The sequence below is a fragment of the Rhynchophorus ferrugineus genome, unplaced genomic scaffold (genome assembly GCF_030347505.1).
Source record: "Rhynchophorus ferrugineus isolate W39M unplaced genomic scaffold, kcgeb_rfMv2 rfM6, whole genome shotgun sequence".
In the NCBI taxonomy this organism is placed as follows: Eukaryota; Metazoa; Arthropoda; class Insecta; order Coleoptera; family Curculionidae; genus Rhynchophorus; species Rhynchophorus ferrugineus.
In genome coordinates this window covers 35,515,819-35,536,555 of record NW_027472585.1, presented here as the reverse complement: position 1 = coordinate 35,536,555, position 20,737 = coordinate 35,515,819, and the positions used below count along the sequence as shown (strand labels likewise).

Here is a 20,737-nt window from a genome sequence, read left to right as displayed (position 1 = left end):
TTTCTATTCGGAAACGTCAATGGGAGACGTACGGAGAGAAAAAAACGAGGTGAAATTCGATCTAAGTCAAGAATTTCGAGTTTACGCACACATACACACACACGCTCTCGCTGGCGTGCTTTACCATTGTCCATCATTATCGTTATCTTTCCGAAAATGTATGTGGTCGTGACGCAACCACGATCGCCACCGTACGACGTGCAACGAGACCAATAAAAAAAAGAAGGATTAATTAGAGGAAAAAAATATTCAGCGCGCCGAGCAGCAATGGCGACGATGAGTCCGTCCGATTCGATGTTATTAAATCATGACCTACAAACCCAGTTCGAAAGAATGTCTGCGTTAGATAATTTCGAACACGTTCGCATTGCTGAAAAGTAAAACTGTCACACCTGATATTTCGTGATAATAACTTGGTTAAATAATGCACAATGGCGATCCGTATTGCGTTTTGGATCGATTATTGAAGCGTGCTGCGCTCGATCGGAATTTATCTATTGGGCCTGGGAACAACTTCGTGGTGTTTTTTTTTTAGGAAAATTAGTCTGCTTTTTCTTGCTGGTATTTATTTATTTCTATAACTTACAATATTTTTATTGCATATCTTTTATATACCAACCATCCATATCTAGGCAGTTCCATTCCCGTTATATTTAACTGGAATCGAACACCACACTTTGATACTTGAACTTGAAGATTTGGACCATTCTTCATACCTATTCCTTTCATATACATTTCAAACTCAGATATTTGGCCCTGGCAGTTTTTTTTTTGGTTAGTAGCTTTCTTGACTTTAATCTCCATATATTCCCAGTTTGACTCCTGGTATTTCTTTTATACTTTCTAATACTAGTGAATTGTACCTGTTCTCTTTCTTTTTAATTGTGCTAATAAGTTACTTGTATCTTGTTACTTGTCTATAGTTATATATCAGTGCTAGTGCAGCAATACGTCTGCGTTCCAAACTTTTTCTTTCAAACTTTGTATTTTTTAATTACGGTTAATTTAAAATATTACAGCTTTGAAGAGCTTTCAACATGTTTCTTAATTGCAATGGATGAGAAAATGTTCTGTAATATATTCCATTATCTCCAACATGATCATTCTTTATTATTTCGGACACTTTCACTGACATTACAAATTTGACGAAGTTTAGTCATTTCAGTGATCAAACGATTGTCTCTCAAGTAGACTTTTTAAGTATATATTTTGACATTTCGAGAAGTGGCTAACATCTTCTGATATTTACCCCTAAACTCATCAAATTGTCACTTTAATCTCACTTTTATCTTGATAGCTATTTTCGTTCTATATTATTCTTTGAAGTACTACTTTGTTATAGAGTACCTGAATATCTTTCATGTTATTTCAATATCTAATAGTGCACTAATATAATTAGTGCTTTTCCAATAACATAAGCATTTCATATAAGCATCGTTTTTCAGTTGCTTATATCCATTTGATTGGATATTGGTTAAACTGGATTGCATGAAAGAAAAATTTCATCAACTTCCTTTTAAATTATTGATTCTTATAATTTTATTCTGACGAGTAAATTTACTGAGAGCTAGAGGAAATTGTCTGACATCTAAAAAAAATTAAAGGCAATTTTAAAGAGACTTTTAACGAAACATCTTGTAGTTCATAAAATAACGATTTCCTCAGAAACTTAACTATGTGCTAAGATGTGTGAACGTTAATGTGTTAATAATTCTAGATGGAAAACAAAATGTTGGTTTATGTAGAGAAATGTTAAAACCATTGAATACATTTGTACCTCGCATTTTTCATCAACATATATTGTCGATCAAAGTACATGCAACCCAAAATATAATTGTAGGTCTATTTGGCTGTGGTAGAACTATCCACTATTCGTTCAATTTGTTCAACAGGACATAAATCAACAATAGTTAATAGAAAAACGAATACAAAAACCCAATTAAAGAGATATTTACTCCATTTTGAACTCAACAAACTTCGTATTTCTACGCCTTTCTTCATGAGTCACAATTACCTTCTCTAAATCCTCGGTAATAACTGCTGGTGGTAACTGAGATTGTTTCAGTTTTGGTGGTATGCGAAGGCCTACAAGACTTCGACCTAAAAAAAAGTAATTTCTTAAAGATGACCTTTCTTAATAAAAATATTTAGGACGCCGTATTAAGCGAAAAATGAGAAATTCTCCTGCTAATGCGTATTTAAATACTAAATTAGGAAAACCACTCGAGACTGTTACGTCTGTTAAAGATTACGCTTGACATTTGTGGCTAAACAGCCCACAAACAGTGAAAGTGGCCAAATTATGATATACAAAGTTCAGCTCGACAGATATTTTCGATAATATCTTAATTGAAATGCGATTTCGAACGAGATCGTTTTGAGAAACCGTTCGCCATCGAGATCCAGAGCGAGGAGATTGGTCAAGCGAAATCAGACAAACACAAAAACAACGTTAAAAATATGAATGGAACGAAATATTAATGAACAAAGCGAATTGCATTAAAATAGTTTGCAGTTGGTGAGATATTATCGAGTTTCTAACGGATTTTTTGTTTAATTTTTGTCAGTAGGTACAACGGATACATAAAATAATGCGAACAGCATGCAATATAGAACATCTTTTTGCATGTTGGCAATAGTGCTTCCGTGTAAAATAATAGACCTCCATATAACTGAACCTTATGGGAGAATTTTAGAGCTGAGACTGAGGAGTAGATTTTCATCTCCAATATCATTGAAGTAATTAGCGGATGTTTTGGTACAAGAATTGGGCAGCATTCCGTTGGAAACCATTCACTGGATATATATACCGCGAAGAATTGTAGCTGTTTTAAAAACAAATGATGATTCAACACCTTTTGTATAAATAAATATTGTGTGTTTATAAACAGTATTCGCATTTATGTACAACTGTTTCATTAGTTCTGATTGAAAGAATGCGCAATATCTAAACTCACTGCATATGGACAGATTCATTTCTTTTAATTATTTATATAAATTATGCTCTTAATATTTAAACTTCTTTTTCTCTGTACTTTACCACGGATACAGATTTGTAGCTGCTAATACTTGATTGGGCTTTCTTGACAAACCCCTCTCGTATAGGTTTTATTATTTATATCCGACAATCCAGAGAGAAACAGGGAGGTTATCCAATAACATTTTTCAAAGGATAAAGATTTTTTTAGTCGCCAAAAAGCTTTTTCGCAAAGGACTGTCGAGTTATATTCTGCATTTTTTATGAAATTTGGTAATGTTTGTACGAAATGTAAGGGTTTCAAGGATATTTTTTGTGATATCTCGTTCAATTTTCGTTAGTGTTTGTTGAATTTTCATATTTGAACATCTGATAATGGTAGCATAACAACGACAGAAGCAATACTAACGTATTTACTGAAATTATGTCAATTAAACAAAAATCCAACCCAGAACCTTTTTTTCTAAATGTGACAATCAATTTTAAATATCTTGTATACAAACATTAGATTTAAACTAATAACTAGAATAATAACTTAAAGACTAATCTTAAGTTACTAGAGATGGAAAATAAAAATTACATAAGAATCAGAAATAAAATTAATACATAAAAATAATTATAATTTGTTAATAGAAGCTATTACTTATTTACAGTTACTAAATTTTACTAAAACTGATGTTACATAATTAGTTATTTGGTTTTTAACTTAATATTTTATTTTATTTAACTTTTTTTAATAACTAAAAAGAATAAAGGTTGACGGCTTTATTAAATAAAAAAAATATGGACACAATTTTTGTTAAATTCCCGCCGACCATTTCGTCAAATAAAAAACGCATATTGGTCTATACGCCTCAGAAATAATGATGATGGCGTTAAAGAAGAACGCTCACAAAAACTGATCAGCTGTTAGTTAAATAGTCAATCAGTTTCAGTTGAAACCAAAATTAAATAAATCTTATTCTACCCGTCTTATTTAGCATATCTTTTCCTTTGCGATTATTACTTGTTTTTATCAATTCTATAGACTGGCTTTTGTCTGACATTCCAGTTAATTTATCGAAAAATGGTCGAATTATTTCGTGTTGTTCACCATGGAGTTCGAATATTATTAATAATTAAGTCTACTAAAAATTAATGGTTTTTCCAAATGGATAGAAAAATCCGAACGATTTACAATAGACACCAGAAGAAGTTCACAATTTTGTTTAAACTCACGTAAAAAATGGACACCAACAAAAAATCATACATTACATTTTTCTCCCAGAAAGTTGAAAATGTAAACCAGACGGCTGGAAATATGTATAGTGTTTATGATTTTGATGCTGTATCAGTCAATCAAGCGTAGTTCAGAATTCGGTAATTTTAATTTCGATGTGAAAAATACAGAAAGCCCAATTGTCGAAAATATGGGTAAAACCATGTAAATAACCTGGGACTATTTCCCAGGAGCTAAGTGTTGCAGAAGAAAACCGGTTGGTTGCAGCCATTTGGAAAATGTTGTATACAAAAAGAAGCTCCATGTATGTGTGCCACAAGATTTAAACTCAAATAAAATCATAGACCGAAGGTCCATCTGTGAATCGCAAAAGAATCGACCCATTTTTGAAATAAATAATCTTTTACGACGAAGTCAAAAGAAAATAGTCTCATATATATGGCAACGGAGAGCAATCATATCTAACCAAAAAGAAACGGATAACTGTGGCCACTAGAAAAGAATTTGTCTCTCATCTAGACAACACCATACAACATACATCGACTCGCCAAAAGCGCCTAGAGCTTCAGTAATCATCCATGGCGAACTATTTTACTGGAGAATATTCTGCTGGAAGGAGATTTATGAAAATCGATTGCCCCAGTTTTCTCTCAATAGGGACAATATTCAACCAACCAAAAATGTTCAACACAATTATGAGAGAGGCATAATGGAATTACCTTTAAAATGGCAACAAGTTATCGATCAAAATGGCGCATATTGGACCTAAATAGGGTCATTCTAAATATGCTAAATAAAGCTTTCATTTTCACGAAAAAATAATGGATTTCTATTCTACTTCTTCACTACAGCTATTAACTACTTTTTAAAACAGGCCTAGCTTATCCGCTACTAATAACTTTAATTACTAAAATCTTTAATTTTACCGGAATGAGTTTTATTTATAATTTGTTTAAAAAAGCATTAATCGGATTCAATAACATTTGTTTTTCTATTACTATATTATGACCTCAATATTACGCAATATCTGTTAAGCTTATTTAATTTTCAGTTAAATTACATTGATAGTTGTTCTGATTAACTTGATCCCCGTTGAATATATTTACCGTTTACGTTCAATATTTATTACGTGTAATTCCCGAAATCGCAGAATCGACCCAGAAGGAAAAGTACGTCCGCCGTACAACTTTTACTGATTAAAAATCCATTTCAGACCGTTGCGCAAGCGATCCGAAGGAATCTTCACGTTCTAGACGACCTACTTAAAGCCCATACGGTTTGTTAAAAAACGCCACAAGAATGCTATTTTTAAATCGTAACGGTTCTACACTTTGTCGAAAATATACAGTTACGTGGACTGTTGATGTTGTCCAGTTCCTATGTTTGTGTCCTTGTCCTGTGCGTTGTCTCGAATGGAGACAGATAGCGATGATTGTTTTGCATCGGTACTTAAACAACTGTAACATAAACAGTGATAGTGTTGATGGTGTATTGGTTTCACTGCATGATATACTGACTGTATAAGTGAGAAAAGTCACACGATTATGTTTATTTAGAATTTTAAATTGAATTATGTTATTACTGTTGATATTCCTATTTCTCTTAGCATGTTAATTAAGTTACATTAATCATTCGCTTGATCTCTGTGGTTATGGATATTCTAGTACACAGAAAACCAGTTTTATAATACCATGACAGCGATATTAAATGTTTAAACAGTTTTACATGAAAATTGCAATTAATACTATACATGGTTATGATTCTTAAATAAATTACAGATGAGTCTGCAATAAGTTTTCTGGTCATTAACAATATATTCTAGGAAGAACAAATTCAACAAAAACAAATACAAAAATTTCAAATAAAGTATATTAAAAACATGTATGATTTTAATCATGATAGTGAATTTTTGTTCAGTAAGTGAATCAAGTTTTTTTAACTATAGGAAGTATTAGTCGGTTGTGCAAATTATCTGAATTTATTATCTTGGTTAGTGGATGGATACTGATATGATGCAGCTTTGTAAATAAGGAAAGTACATTTTTTGAGGCTATTTTATATTTGGATATTATGGCAACTAAAGGGGAATCCCTAATTCATCTGTCATAGACAGCGTGTCAAATACTCTTTTTATAACGCTTTTACATAAAACGTGCTTGTTTTTGCCTGATTCTGAGCAAACAGGGTAGTCATCTCAAGCAGTGTTTTGTCTTTTTCAATTTTTTTCGTGCAAATTGATGATAATTTTTTTTTGCATCAATAGTAGAGTAGTATGTTCGTAATTTGATGCTGATTTACAGTAGTGAAGGTGATATTGAACTCACTAGAAAAACGTAGGCAGATTTAAACAGTTTCTTTCATAAGTCAGTAAAACAGATGCTGGCACTTCTCTTTTCTATTTGATCGTGAATTGTCTTCCCATTGTTAGTACCTTGGTTTTTTCGTCCCACTGCAAAGTAGTTTAGTAAAAGTAGCAGTAGTAGTAGTTAGTTTAGAATAGTGTAGTTTAATAATCCACAACGTTAACTTTTAGCATATATTACTCTGTTGTCATTAGGAGACGACTCATTAATGGTGTAATGATGCTCAACATATCTTATAATCAACAGACAATAATCAGAGAAGTTTATTTTATTATATCATATTAGATTTTATTATTGCTTTCCTGATTTTTAACATCACATGTTAGGTTCTCCTTTTGTCTTCAGATTTCAGTAAAATCAAAGGATTTTCCATAAAACACTGACATCAGTATACCAATAAGCACAAACCTATGTTTGTACAAGTATGTTCTGTTGTCAAATGACTGGATAAGCTTCAGAAGTAGTAAATACGTTAGATTATAGAATAAGTATTCAAAATTAGTTATCGTGCCAATTATGGTTTTCTAACATCATCGTTAAATCTACGAGGTAAGCATTTTGTTTGTGAGGAGTATAGTTAAAGGTTTTCTTTAGGAGCATTGTAACAAATCATTGTCAACGTTACATCGTTAAGTTGCATCGTATTATTCCTAAAACTATGGCTGTATTGATTGGTGTTCTACCTAATTTACACTGTGGACTTTCCAACTAGTGAGGACCCAATGACTGCAAACTACGCTTGACGATACTGCCTACCTGTCAGAGTGTCCTGACCGAAAAATTGCTTCATTCTAACTTCAATAATATCTCAATAATATAGAGAACTGGTTTAACCAGTGGAGAAAACTAAACAAGTGCACTATGTGACCGTCAGTGAAGTTATATAACGAAAACATTCCAAAAAAATAACATGCAAAATACTTGGTCTTTTACTTTTATCGTAGATTAATTTGGCCGAAGCACATCTGGACCAACCGTAACTCGACAGCAAGCTTCGTAGTGTGTATTGGTTAACAGGTTAGTGCTGTTACTTAAGTAATGAGAGCAATATTATGATATACAAAGCCATCATCAAGTCAATCTGGATATATGGCATTTAACTATAGGGCACAGCTAGCAACAGCAATATTGATATACTAGAAATATTCCAGAGCAAAGCATTAAGAAACATGTTCGATATTCCTCAAAGTATGAGCAACAGGTACATGTAACAGGTCAATTGGAAAAGTCCCCGGCCTACTATAGTAAAAGACATTTTTTGGTAAAATTAGTTTTTTTATTCAACATAATTCCCTTCAAGGGTGATACACTGATTATAGCGACTCTCCAACTTTTAGATACCATTTTTGTAGTACAATTTGTCCTTTACTTAAAAATAGGCCTCAGTTTTGGCGATCACCTCTTCATTCCTCTTCATTTCTTCCCAGCGAGCATTCTTTTGAAATCTGAGAACAGAAAATAGTCGCTGGGGGCCAAATCTGGAGAATACGGTGGATGAGGAAGTAATTCGAAGTCCAATTCATGGATTTTTGCCATCGTTTTCACTGACTTGTGATACGACGCTTTGTATTGGTGAAGCAGCGCTTTCTTTTTCTTCAAATGCGGCCGTTTTTCGGCGATTTCGTCTTTCAAACGGTCCAATAACGCTATGTAATAGTTGCTGTTGATGGTCCTTCCTTTTTCAAGGTAGTCAATGAAAATTATTCCATGTGCATACCAAAATACAGACGCCATAACCTTGCCAGCCGACTGTTGCGTTTTCCCACGTTTTGGAGCGGGTTCATCGTGTGCAGTCTACTCGGATGACTGTCGATTGGACTTCGAAGTGAAATGATGGAGCCATGTTCCATCCATTGTCACATATCGACGCGAAAACTCTGGTTTATTACGCTTGATCATCTCAAACACTGCTCCGAATCACCAACTCGTCGTTGTTTTTGATCAAAAGTGAGCTCGCGCGACACCCACTTTGCAAAGAGCTTTCTCATACCCAAATATTTGTGAATGATATGATGTACACGTTCAGTTGATATCTTCAGAATGTCAGCTAGTATTTCATTCAATTTCAATTTACGGTCAATGATCACTCACAAACTAATGATCTTATAGCTGTCAAATTTATACACGCATCTTTTGAGGGTTAGAGCTAACTAAAAAAAACATATATATTTAATTCTAGTGCACTATGTCAAGCCGGGGACTTTTCAATTGACCTGTTATCTAGATCTCAATATGAGAGCGGTGAAGCAGGAAATAAAGTAGCATAGAATAAAATATCAAAGACTTCGCGACATACAAACAAGCTGGTTTGGCGCAGAGTAAAATGCTACAAATAAACAATACAGAACTTGGACAACACAGAAGCTTATTGTTGTGAGTTACAAAAATAAAATAAAATACCAATTCCATCGTAACCATTTCATAATATACATCAGTTCAGATGTAGATTCGCCAGAATATTCTCTAGAACAATTTACGCAATATCAGTTATCATTGGGTAATTTTTACAAAAGCAAATATCCAAGTAGAGATAGCAAGCTCTCGCGAATAATGTCTTGCCCCCAAAAATCAATACAATAATTGGTAATGCTTGTGCTTTTTATTTTTTCTGCTATCCGAACCATTGGAAAACCTGGTTCTTTCGTGCTAGAAATGTGGGTCGTCAAAGTATGTCACCGATATTGCTTCACTGCCAGCTCGACTCGCGCTTGAAACCGAAAAGCAGAACCGTAACCGGAGGAACGTTTCTCGCCCCGTCTCGCTTCCACTCGCCGATCTCGCGTCGATGTCGCTCTTCGTCGTTTCATTTTCATTCTTCGATTTTTCAGCGGATTTGTCACCGATTTTCGTCTCGTTTGTTTTGTTTCTCAGAAGGTTTTCGGCATGGAAGGTTGTGTCCATCAATGTGGAAAAGATTAACGATTGCATCAGAAAATTGCGTCATGTTGTTGCTGGTGTTTTTTCTCTCCTCGGAATGTATAAACTGCCGCTGCGACGTTTATCATTCCTGAGTGACTGAACTTTTAACTAAAATGGGGTGGAATTCGAACGGGACTGGACGGAATGAAGTAATAGTTTTCAGCAATTGAGTTAAGTAATTCGCAGTGATGGAGCATCGGAATTTATTGATGGTGGACCATGAACATTCATTTTTATGTATCACTCGGGCTGACTCATAACACTGGCTGAAGCTGCTGCATAGAATATTAACCCATCTATGATTATATTTCATTTTGAGAATGATTAGCGGATGACGAAGCGTTTTATTAAAAAATAGCCCTCCAAGATGTAATAAAAGGGTCCTTTATAAAAGGATATGTTCGCTTGTTTTCATTTCACACGAAATTGCAGGGGATGTTTTAATCTATGATCAATAGTCACGTGTAAAACATGAATTCTGTTGTTTTATTTGCCTTCATGTCATTAGAATAATGTATATTAGTCAATAAAAGAATTAGAATTCGAAACCATAATTTTAAATGTTCTTCACTCTTCTTCATTGCAAGATAAAATCTAGAGTTAAAAAAACATACACTATGCAAGTACTCATGATTTGGTTCGCTTCAATCTTCTGATTTCCTATGTTGTCCAGTAGCTGCATTGCTTCCACGTCGCAGTGATTTAGTAACCTTATTTCAAGTTTTAAAGCGTAATCTTGGATTATTTCGTAAATCCAGTTGATTTCGAGGTCATTGTGCAGCTCCTCGCTGGTTACTGGTAACGATAAGGATTGGTAATTAATGGAGGAACTTTGTTTTGACAGCGTTGAAATATTAGTTGATTCGATGCAACTCCATATTGGCATCCCATCAAGAGCTGTGGTGGTTAGTTGAATTTTGAATATGATCGGCCCTGCTTTTTGTCTTAACGTGATATTTATTTATCAACACGAGTAAAAATTATCTAAAATTTGCAGTTTGAAACCAGTCTGGAAGCAGTATTAGTTGAACTAATTAATATTTTATTATTTAATAAAAAAGAGCCATTAGAGATATTAACTTGATACATGAAGTCGCTGCTGAAGTTCCAGAAAAGTCAAGTCAGTCACTTGACGTTCATGTTAATTTAGGCTCGTTGAATTCGCCAGACGGTATATTTTATGAAATAGTTGAGAGTAGAGGCAAAAGCTTCAAATAACATTTCACTAAAACTATTTCCAGGATCAGTTATTACAAGAAATGATGCTAAATAGTCACCAAAATAGTGGTGACATTTTACACCGTTAAGCTTTTTTCTATAATCACAAGAATACGTTCAATTTTTGAACTACTAAAGCCATTTTGCGGGTTCGAATTCGCTCTTGATCATCGATATTTCTAATTAAAAATAAATGAACATTTAAAATTAAGTTTTTGGTACTTTATTAAAAAAAAGACAGAACAAGAATATAAAACCAATTTCAGCATCTCTAGCATCAGTGACGCCGGTTTGATAGCGACAATATGGTCCTCATACTGCCACCAGAGTCAGAAGTTCGAATTCCACCAGCACACTGTGTATTTGAGATTGTAACTGTAAATGTCTCTAGGCAATAGTATAAAATCTGTCAGGCACCAACCATCACATTCAGGCCAATAACCAGGCTGGGTAAATCTGGATGTCTTTTGAGATGGTACCTAAATTAATCATTGGCCTGTCGGCAGGCTTAAATGACGAAAATGATAGTTGATGAAAATGAGACTAAAATAGAGTAAAAAGCATCAGTTATGAGATGCCATCCATAGCATGATGTCATAAACAATAGAACCTATTGTATAACTCTAATTTCCGATTAGTATTTGGAAAAAAATCTAAAATGTAAAAACCGTTTCGACAAATTGCTGAGCAATGAGCGCAGAGAATTAAAATCGAACGTACGAACACCTGTACGTTGACAATGTGACCAAGGCCAATACCAAAAGCACGAATGTCGTCCGAAAAGAAAGTAAACCCATATTATTTAACAGCAGAACAAAACATTCCGACTATATCCTCACCGCTTAATGTATGTAAGGAGGTCGCTGATTAAAAAAATATATGTAACGTCATTTTTATGGGTGTTGGTTCGTAAGAGCCATCAGCCGTGAGCAGCTAAAGTGACTCTTTCTGTCGTTTTTTTTTTCGGAGTTACCACTGGAATAAAACGATCACGACCTTTACATGAATTTTAATAGCGACTACAATCCTTCGTGTTATCACGTAGGCCGGCACGCAGATGTACTAGTAAGGATTACTGTACTTATATTGTGACAAGAAACGTCCTAACCTCAAATCTAGATGTCAATTTCTTCTTTTCTTACTTGTATTGTATTTGAGCCTGGCGCACTCACCATTTTTTAATTGATTAATTATCTATATTTAACAAACATTATTAGTGTAAAGTTATATTATATATATTTTTTATAAATTAACTAGAAAAATCATGCTTTAATTATCACATTCATATTAAAAACCAAATACATTTTGTAGCATTTTCCGAACATTTTTCTTATGTTATTCGGTTGGATTTTCTACTCGATGTATAGTTTCGTCTGTTTGTGATGCTCTCTTTGCCAACAGAGAATACAGGTCAGGCTTAGATACAGTGGATTTTAATTAGTTCTCTAGCTTTCACTTTCTTCCGCCAATAAAAAAAACACGCATGTAAAGTAATTCTTTATAATTTATGATTATTTTGATTGGGTAAGCGGTCACAAAATAACGAAATACCTTTGGCGACGGTTGAGTTTCAGTTTGGTAGAATGCTTCGTCGTAGTTATCCGAATGGACTGTGAAGGGAATGATTTGATTCTTAATGATGCTTTACTTTCTTTTTAGGTGTTTGGGGTGGGAAAGAATTTTGTTAATTGGATTGAAATGATATCTAGTAAAACGTTCCATGTAAAATATATTTTTTGAAATGAACACTGCCTCCATTTTTATCATTTTTTAATACTTTTTGCTAATTATTAGAGTATTAGACACCCCTTTTCAGTTGATTATGAGTATTATTTGAGTATTGTATAGAAGTAGGTTTGTGCATTTAATAAGAGCAATGTCTGGTAATTAAGGTGAGTCCGCTAGAACATTTCCATTATATTTCTGACATATATAACATTGTCACAACTCACCTTTTATAACCTCATTTGTCTTCATTGGTCAAATTGGTTACTTCGCTTTTTTCCTTGAAGATATTTATTTTGAAAATATTATGCACATCTTCCATACTTATCTCTAGAGTTCTTCCCATAAAAAATAGCCTTTTTCAATTTTTTTTCCATAAAACCGAATCGAAATTTATGTGACAATGATAAGCACTTTAACATCATAATAGTATTTGTGAAGTGACTACATTTTTTATACAACGAGTATATTTTTAACCAAGCAGATTTCGTATATTAAGAACAATAACACTTTTTAACCAATGTATATTTATAAAATACATCAAATAACGCTAGCTCATTCAAGAGTGATAGATTCATTCCAACGCTTCTCTGACTTTTCGATGATTTTTTGTAGAACAATTTGTTTTTGATCGTCGCTTTGTACGGTTTTCACCGGCTGCTTTTTAATCAGCTGACAATATTTTTGATTCATGTTTGGATCTATGTTTCATTTGATGTCACTCACATTCTGATGTAAGAAATACTTTCAATAATGATTGTACAATAGCGTTTAAATTTAGTATACGAGTCAGTATTTGTCAAGTCATTATTTGACTTTTACAGTATTTGTTGTCGAAAAAAAGACAGTGTTTGGTACTATCCAGAAATCATATGGTCCTACCTATCGTATTTGAATACATAGAATGATGTGTTATGTTTAATTATTTTGTTGTTATAGATAGAAAAAATTTAACACCTGCATATCAGTTTAGTTTTATGCGCAAAAATTGAACAATTGAAATCCTACAAAGAGAAAAAATTGTTCAGATATTATCTTGGACGTAGCGCAAGCCTTTTATACAGTCTGGCTTAAGGGACTCATGCAACATATATATTCCATAAAATGTTACTGAAGCAATTCAATAAACTCTTCAACACCCATATCTCAGACAGGAGGGTTCAAAGTTAAATAAAGAGAATCTTATTCAACAATGAAAGAAACAAAAGCAGGTACCGCAAGAGACTGTTTTGAATCCTGTTCCTTACCTATCCTATATATGTGACATAAAATAAATAGAAAATGTTACTATGGCATGACAGTGTGATGGTTGCTATTGGGGACAATAGCGAAGAAGCAATCAGAAAACTGTAACACACAAGTAATAATATAAATATGTGAACCCAGATTAGAACTGGAATTAAAATACAAAAAAAATATATTTGGTTATTTGGAAGAGAATCTAATACATAATACATTTCTGCTATATAAGATACTAAAAGCTACAGTCTGTTCAAAGTTTATTTGAATATGCGTTGTCGAAATTTGTGACGTAAATGTTGCCGCATCAACTAAAGTTTTAATTCAGTTTGACCTTGACATACAATAAAATTCTAATCTAAATAAAATAATTGAACAAAAATGTTATCAAATATAATTGATTTTAACATTATGGTACATCTAAAAACTACAGTTAATTATACAGCCACAATAGTTTATAGGTTAGAGTTATAACTTCTTATCACTATTGCTTTCAAAAATTTTGCATACGTCTGACAACTGGACGACTTTGACAGGCTCATTCGTTTACGTCTTCGAACTAATCAGACAGCATTGTGTCTCTTTTTAACTAGAATAAAATGAGAAGGAAAATATTGTCTGATTCTAAAACGAATTTACAAATTGCAGCAGGCACTACATTAAACATCTTGATGACGAATATATAAATAAACTTTGAATAGATTATATATGGACTTATGAAACTAAGTTATGGGAATCTTATGCGAGAAGTAATATCAACAAAATACAAGTTTTTCATAATACAATCCTGAGACGTATTGTGGATACACCCAGATACTATAGGAATAATTACTTACACCGAGACCTTCGGATTCCATCTGTCATAGAGGAAATTAAGGGATTCCCAAAAAGACATGAATAAAGACTCCACTTCACAATTAACACAGATGCAGACTCAAACGAACCAAACCGTGTGGTAAAGAAGCTAAAGCAGGTGTACCACAAGGAAGTGTACTGGGACCAATGCTTTATCTACTCTACACTTGTGATATCCCAAAAATGAAGAATATTACGATGGCTACATTTGCTGGTGATACTACGATTATAGCTGTCGGAAACAATAGTGAAGAAACCTCACGAAAATTACAACAGGCAAGTGACAATATAAATAATTGGACACAAGCTTGGAAAATAAAAATTAATGAAAGTAAATCAGTGCATATGCAGTTCACCTATAAACACACCGTACAAACACCAATAACATTAAATAATACTATCATTCCATATAGCAACAACGCTAAATATTACGGAATGAATCTTGATGCAAAACTTCGTTGGAAGGAACATATAAAGAAGAAAAGAAAAGAACTGGAATTGAAATATAGCAAAATGTACTGGCTAGTTTGAAGAAAATCACAATTATCAGTACATAATAAATTGCTATTATATAAGGAAATACGGAAACCTATATGGACATACGGAGTTCAATTATGGGGATGTTCTGCAAAGAGTAACATAAATAAAATACAAATTTTTCAGAACAAAATCCTGAGAGGTATTGTAGGCGCACCCAAATACTATAGGACTGATTACCTACATCGAGACCTTCAGATACCCACAGTCAGTCAAGATATCAAGAGAATTGCAAGGGGGCATGAGGACTCCATTCTCAAGAGAATATTGAAGTATTGCAGCTTTTGGATACCACCAGAACAGGACACAAACTCAAAAGAATCAAAACATCTGATCTTGTGTAGTGTTGTGTAGTAAGGTGCATATAATAAAAAATACAGCAGTAACATGTATAAACATTATTTCACTAGAGACTGAGATAGGACCGATGGGCCCTCCCAGTTATATACTTACGATTTAAGTTATCATAAAGACAAATTGTAGGTTAGTCGGAAACGACTAGTTACAATGTAACAATTAAATAATAGTAAAAAAAAACATTTTATTAGAGAATAAGTAAGAGCTAATAGGTATCTCTAGATAAATAATAAAAAATAAGAAATTAATAAATAATCGAAAAATAAGGAAATTACAGCAATAAAGACAGTATATGTCCGATATTCTCTTTGTCAGGAGATCATAAATCTGAAACGATAGGTTGTTTTCTTTGTTTATGAAACAAAGTATTTGGAAACGCGTATATTTTTAAGCTACACCAAGAATTTATTACTATGTCGTTTCGTGGGAGACCTACTCCGCTGCCTCCAAAAATTTTAAATGTCCCGTCGGCCGATACATCTTCACTTCCTACGCGTGTACGGACAATTGTTTGGGTTTCTTTGTCCCGCGCTGGAAAGGCGATCGAAAATCAAACCGAAATAATATTCCCTAACGCAACTGTCAAAATGTTTTTCTTTTGTCCACCCGGAGAGAATAAAACACACACATACATACGTATTGACCTTTCCCGTTTACTTATAAAGCAGAAGCAACAAGTACACGGGTATAAATAAATCGAGAAAAACCTTGCACTTTGTCTGCCGGTTAAAAATAACTCGCTTAATACCGTGTTATGTTTTAGATTATTGTACTGCAAGAGCGTGGCGTGTGCGCCTTTAAATAAATGATCTAATCTATGGATCGATTCCAGTTTGACATTGTCCTGCCACTTGCCAATAATTATGCCCCCCGCACATAAAAGTATTACGCTGAAAAAAAGTGAATTGTTACTATGTAAACTGTTATATTGAAACGTTCTCTTTTAGTTAGTCTAGTTAGATACGACAGTCGATTAATACATTTTTTTTAAATTATTTAATTATTGCATTGTTACTGTTATTATGATAACCTTTTTTTTTTTTTTTTCTCTTCGTGAGTCCACAATCTGCCCTATTGGCAATAAGTATTTGTTCTGTTTATATTATATATACATGGCATGTAGAAAATCACTTCATTAAGCAATCTTCTGTATAAACTATTATATTAATTAATTAGTCTTATTCTAATGCTTATTCTAAACTCTACATATGTCCAGTAATCAGATCAGGTGGTGTTAAACGTTTTAGTCTACGCACTTCACTATCACGTCGCATATTTAGCTGATTAGCGAGTACATTGGAATGCACTGACTCTCTTTCGAAGTACTTCACACAAACACGTTGGATTACACTCGTTATAGGTTCTAGAGGAATATCGCGTTGTATCACTTTATTTGAAATATAGTACGGAGCATCAACAATGGCACGCAACACCTTATTTTGGAACCGTTGAATGATGGATATATTAGATTTATTATGATAACTTAAATCTAGGTATATAACTAGGAGAACCCATCGACCCTATCTCAGTCTCTGGTGAAATAATGTTCATACATATCATATTCTCATGAGAATGGAGTCTTTCCTCATGCCCCCTTGCAATCCTCTTGATTTCTTGACTGACTGTGGGCATTTGAAGGTCTCGATGTAGGTAATCAGTCCGATAGTATTCGGGTGCACGCACAATACCTCTCAGGACTTTGTTATGAAAAATGTCAAATTACTTTTTTTCTCAATTTATACAACATATGACACATCATTTACATAATCCATTCTTTTTTTGTCCTTTTCATCGTAAATTATAGTTTACAATTGGAGAAACAGTCTCAAAATATATAATTCAGCGCCAAAAACTTTTGTACATTTCAGGTCTCATTTCGTCATCTATCTTATTTCATTTAATATCTTCGATATATTTATTAAACTTTATTTTTCGAGCATAAATGAGATGTCAAGTATTTGACCATTTTAAATCATATCTCGTCATTTTAATTTAATAAAGAGAACATTGATCTCCATAGACTGACGTATCTTCACGGGAATTCATTCTTAAGTCTAATAGAGCTGTTTTACTTTTGTAACACATTAATTTTAAGTATTATTATAAACAGAAGTAGTTGATTTATTCCCAGAGTAGTTTTAACTTTATATTTTTTTGCCCAAAGTTACATAGTTAATGATTAATATTAATTTGATCTCTGTAATAGAATAACTATTTTGATCGGATGGTGTTAGACGTTTTAGTCTACGCACTTCACTCTTACTTGGCATATTTAGCTGATTAGAGAGTGCACTGACACTCTTTCGAAGTACTTCACACAAACACATTGAATTTGTGCCAAAAATGTTTACCTCTCGAAAAATGATAAAGCTCTGAAAATATATGTAATTTGAGGTGAAAAAAAAAACGAAAATCTATGTTAAATTGCATTGGTTTTTGCATTTTATACATCCGTTATAAACTAAAGGTTCTAAAAAACATGGATACTCCTACGGATATTCTTTTGTATATGCATACTCCTTTAGTCAGTTATCTCAAAAGGCCTTCCATTCTTGTGTTTCCTTATTAAATTAACGTTTTGATCCTAGATTACATCATGTATATATATATATATATATATATATATATATATATATATATATATATATATATATATATATATGGAAAAACGACCAACCTCTCAAATAACGACAAAACATTCAAAATATATGCGTTTTTATTCAAATTAAACAAAAATTAATGTGAAATTTCTTTGGTATTTATAGTTTATAAGTTATGTTACATAATTTTCATTAACCTGAGTTTATTTTAACAGAAATGACAGCAAGAAAAACTTTTAAAAAATACTTTAATTATCCTGTGATTATTTGAACGGAAATGACAGAACTTATTATAGAAATTATAGGTTGTATGAAGATTATTATACTACCATTCAATTTGCCATAAAAGTCTTTATAATTCCTACAAATTTCATTAACCTGCGATTATTTGAACGGAGATGATTATGTGACGTTAAGAAAAATTCAAACTTTTTTGAAAATACATTTTTCACTGAATAACTTAAGAACCAAAGGTGGTTAAGTCTTTATAAACCCTGTAAATTTCATTAACCTGTATTTATTTGAATGAAAATCACAGAAAAAAAAACGTGAAAATCGTCGAAAATCCCTAATTTTCAGGACTATATGTATAAAAAAATTGGCCAAAAATGTTTACCTCTCGAAAAATGATAAAGCTCTGAAAATATATGTAGTTTGAGGTGAAAAAAACGAAAATTTATGTTAAATTGCATTGGTTTTTGCATTTTATACATCCGTTATAAACTAAAGGTTCTATAAAAACATGGATACTCCTACGGATATTCTTTTGTACATGCATACTCCTTTAGTCAGTTAACTCAAAAGGCCTCCCAATCTTATGTCTCCTTATTAAATTAACGTTTTGACCCTAGATTATATCAACATTTATATGTTAACATTTAGTATAATAACTCACACTCTGAAGATACAGATTCACACTAAGCATAAGCTAAGCACCTTTTCTATAGATATAAAAGACACATATAATAAACAATTTATCTTTCTGTTCACTAAATAATCAATGGTAAGGAAAATAATTACTTTGTATAACAAAAGTATACTCCTTGTACTTCTCAAAATTCTTAGCTACCGTAACTTCCTTTATTTTAAGATACGAGATCGAATAACTATTTGATAGACACTATTTTAGACAATTAGGATATTTTGAACCAAGCAGATTTCGTTTCGTATTAAGAGCAATAACATTTAATACACTAATAATATCCACATCAAATGCTTATATATATATATATATATATATATATATATATATCCTAATGTTACAGAAAAGAAATAATGAGACCTTAATTGATTCTTTAAGTGTTACTCTTTTACACATTCAGTAAATAAAGATCTCGTTCGGATGCTTTTGTATCTATTTTTAAATGACGCACTTGAGTCGCCACACCGCTATAGCTAAAAATATACCGCACGCTGCTACTAATTACACATCTTTGTACCAATTTATTTTGTTCTTGGCAATTCTGCGTGCCAGGAAAGCAATTTCTCAAATCACCATGATGAGGAATTTTCTTTTCATCGTTTCTCTTTGTTGATTTCAGGCTGTCGATTGGTGGTCAGTCGGTGTTCTCACCTACGAATTGCTCACCGGTGCTTCTCCGTTCACCGTCGAGGGCGAGTGTAACTCGCAGCAGGATATATCCAGACGGATCCTCAAAACCACTCCCCCTATTCCGTATGGTAAGTTTACCATCAATACTTAGAATCTCCGGTTTTAACGATTAGTTATGTCTTTTTCTTTGTAGCCTTGGGAAAAGATGTGGCCGACTTTATCAGAAGGTTGCTAGTGAAGGATCCCCGTAAAAGACTCGGAGGTGGAGAAGGCGACGCCAAGGAACTGAAAAGACATGCGTTCTTCAAGAACATGGACTGGGATAAGCTTGCCAGGAAGGAAATTCCCGCTCCATTCAAGCCTGTGATCAAGTAAGTATTCCTCACCGCCTAACATTTAAAATAATCATATTAAAATCTTCATTAACAACTTTCAACTTTTACACTTAACTTTTTTCGGGCTTTTTTACGCGAATTTTGTTCAGTAATAGTTACCCATTTATTCCAAAGGCAGGAACTGGCATTTTTCCAGATGCCCTACTATTGATCCGACCTAGTTCCCCCTGATGATGTTGGCCAGGTTAGAACACTGCGGATTTTCTTTATACGTGTGATATATCTCATTACCTTCTTGTATGCTGTAATGAAGATATATTAAACAAAGAGAAAAATCCAGATCCAGATTCTTCTTTTGTTTATCACCATTGTATTGCCATTTTTGTATAAGATGCTTGTACTAGTGGGAAAGTTTAAATTTCAAAGTATTTTTTTTCGACTGGACGTTGATATAAAAAAAAGTCTTGGTAACTGTTCTGCCTAAAATAGCACTTCATTATTTTAATAACTATGTATTTATTATTACATAATACAGTAGTATTTAATTTATATAAATAAAATAATTAAAACAAAAATAATAAGCAGATATAATGTGTTTTAACATTATATTGCTTACGTATAGTACATATATTATATAATGACTTAAACAACACCTAATTATACATCCACAGTAGTTGTGTTCAAAGATGTCAAACTTCTACAGATATAGTCTATATATGTACCTCTACACGTTTTTCTTTTAAAATTCTGTAAATTTTTTCTTTATCTTCTGATTCGATCACCGCACACTCCTCTGGTGATCTTGCTGTGTCATCTGCACACAGTTACACAGTTAGCACCT

The 20,737-nt window shown here is 32.9% G+C and overlaps 1 protein-coding gene across 4 annotated transcripts in view; it reads left to right on the top strand.

Annotated features, from left to right (window-relative positions):
• Positions 1 to 20,737, top strand: part of LOC143199020 (ribosomal protein S6 kinase alpha-5) — a 126,963-nt gene that overhangs the window by 102,139 nt on the left and 4,087 nt on the right. For all 4 annotated transcript variants that reach the window (XR_013006323.1, XR_013006322.1, XM_076408736.1 and 1 more), the window contains exons 6-7: positions 19,551 to 19,689; positions 19,755 to 19,932. Coding sequence is in view for 2 of the 4 variants with exons in the window: in XM_076408736.1 (XP_076264851.1) it covers positions 19,551 to 19,689; positions 19,755 to 19,932 (317 nt within the window). In the remaining 2 variants the exon portion in view is untranslated. The remainder of the gene's footprint in view (positions 1 to 19,550; positions 19,690 to 19,754; positions 19,933 to 20,737) is intronic.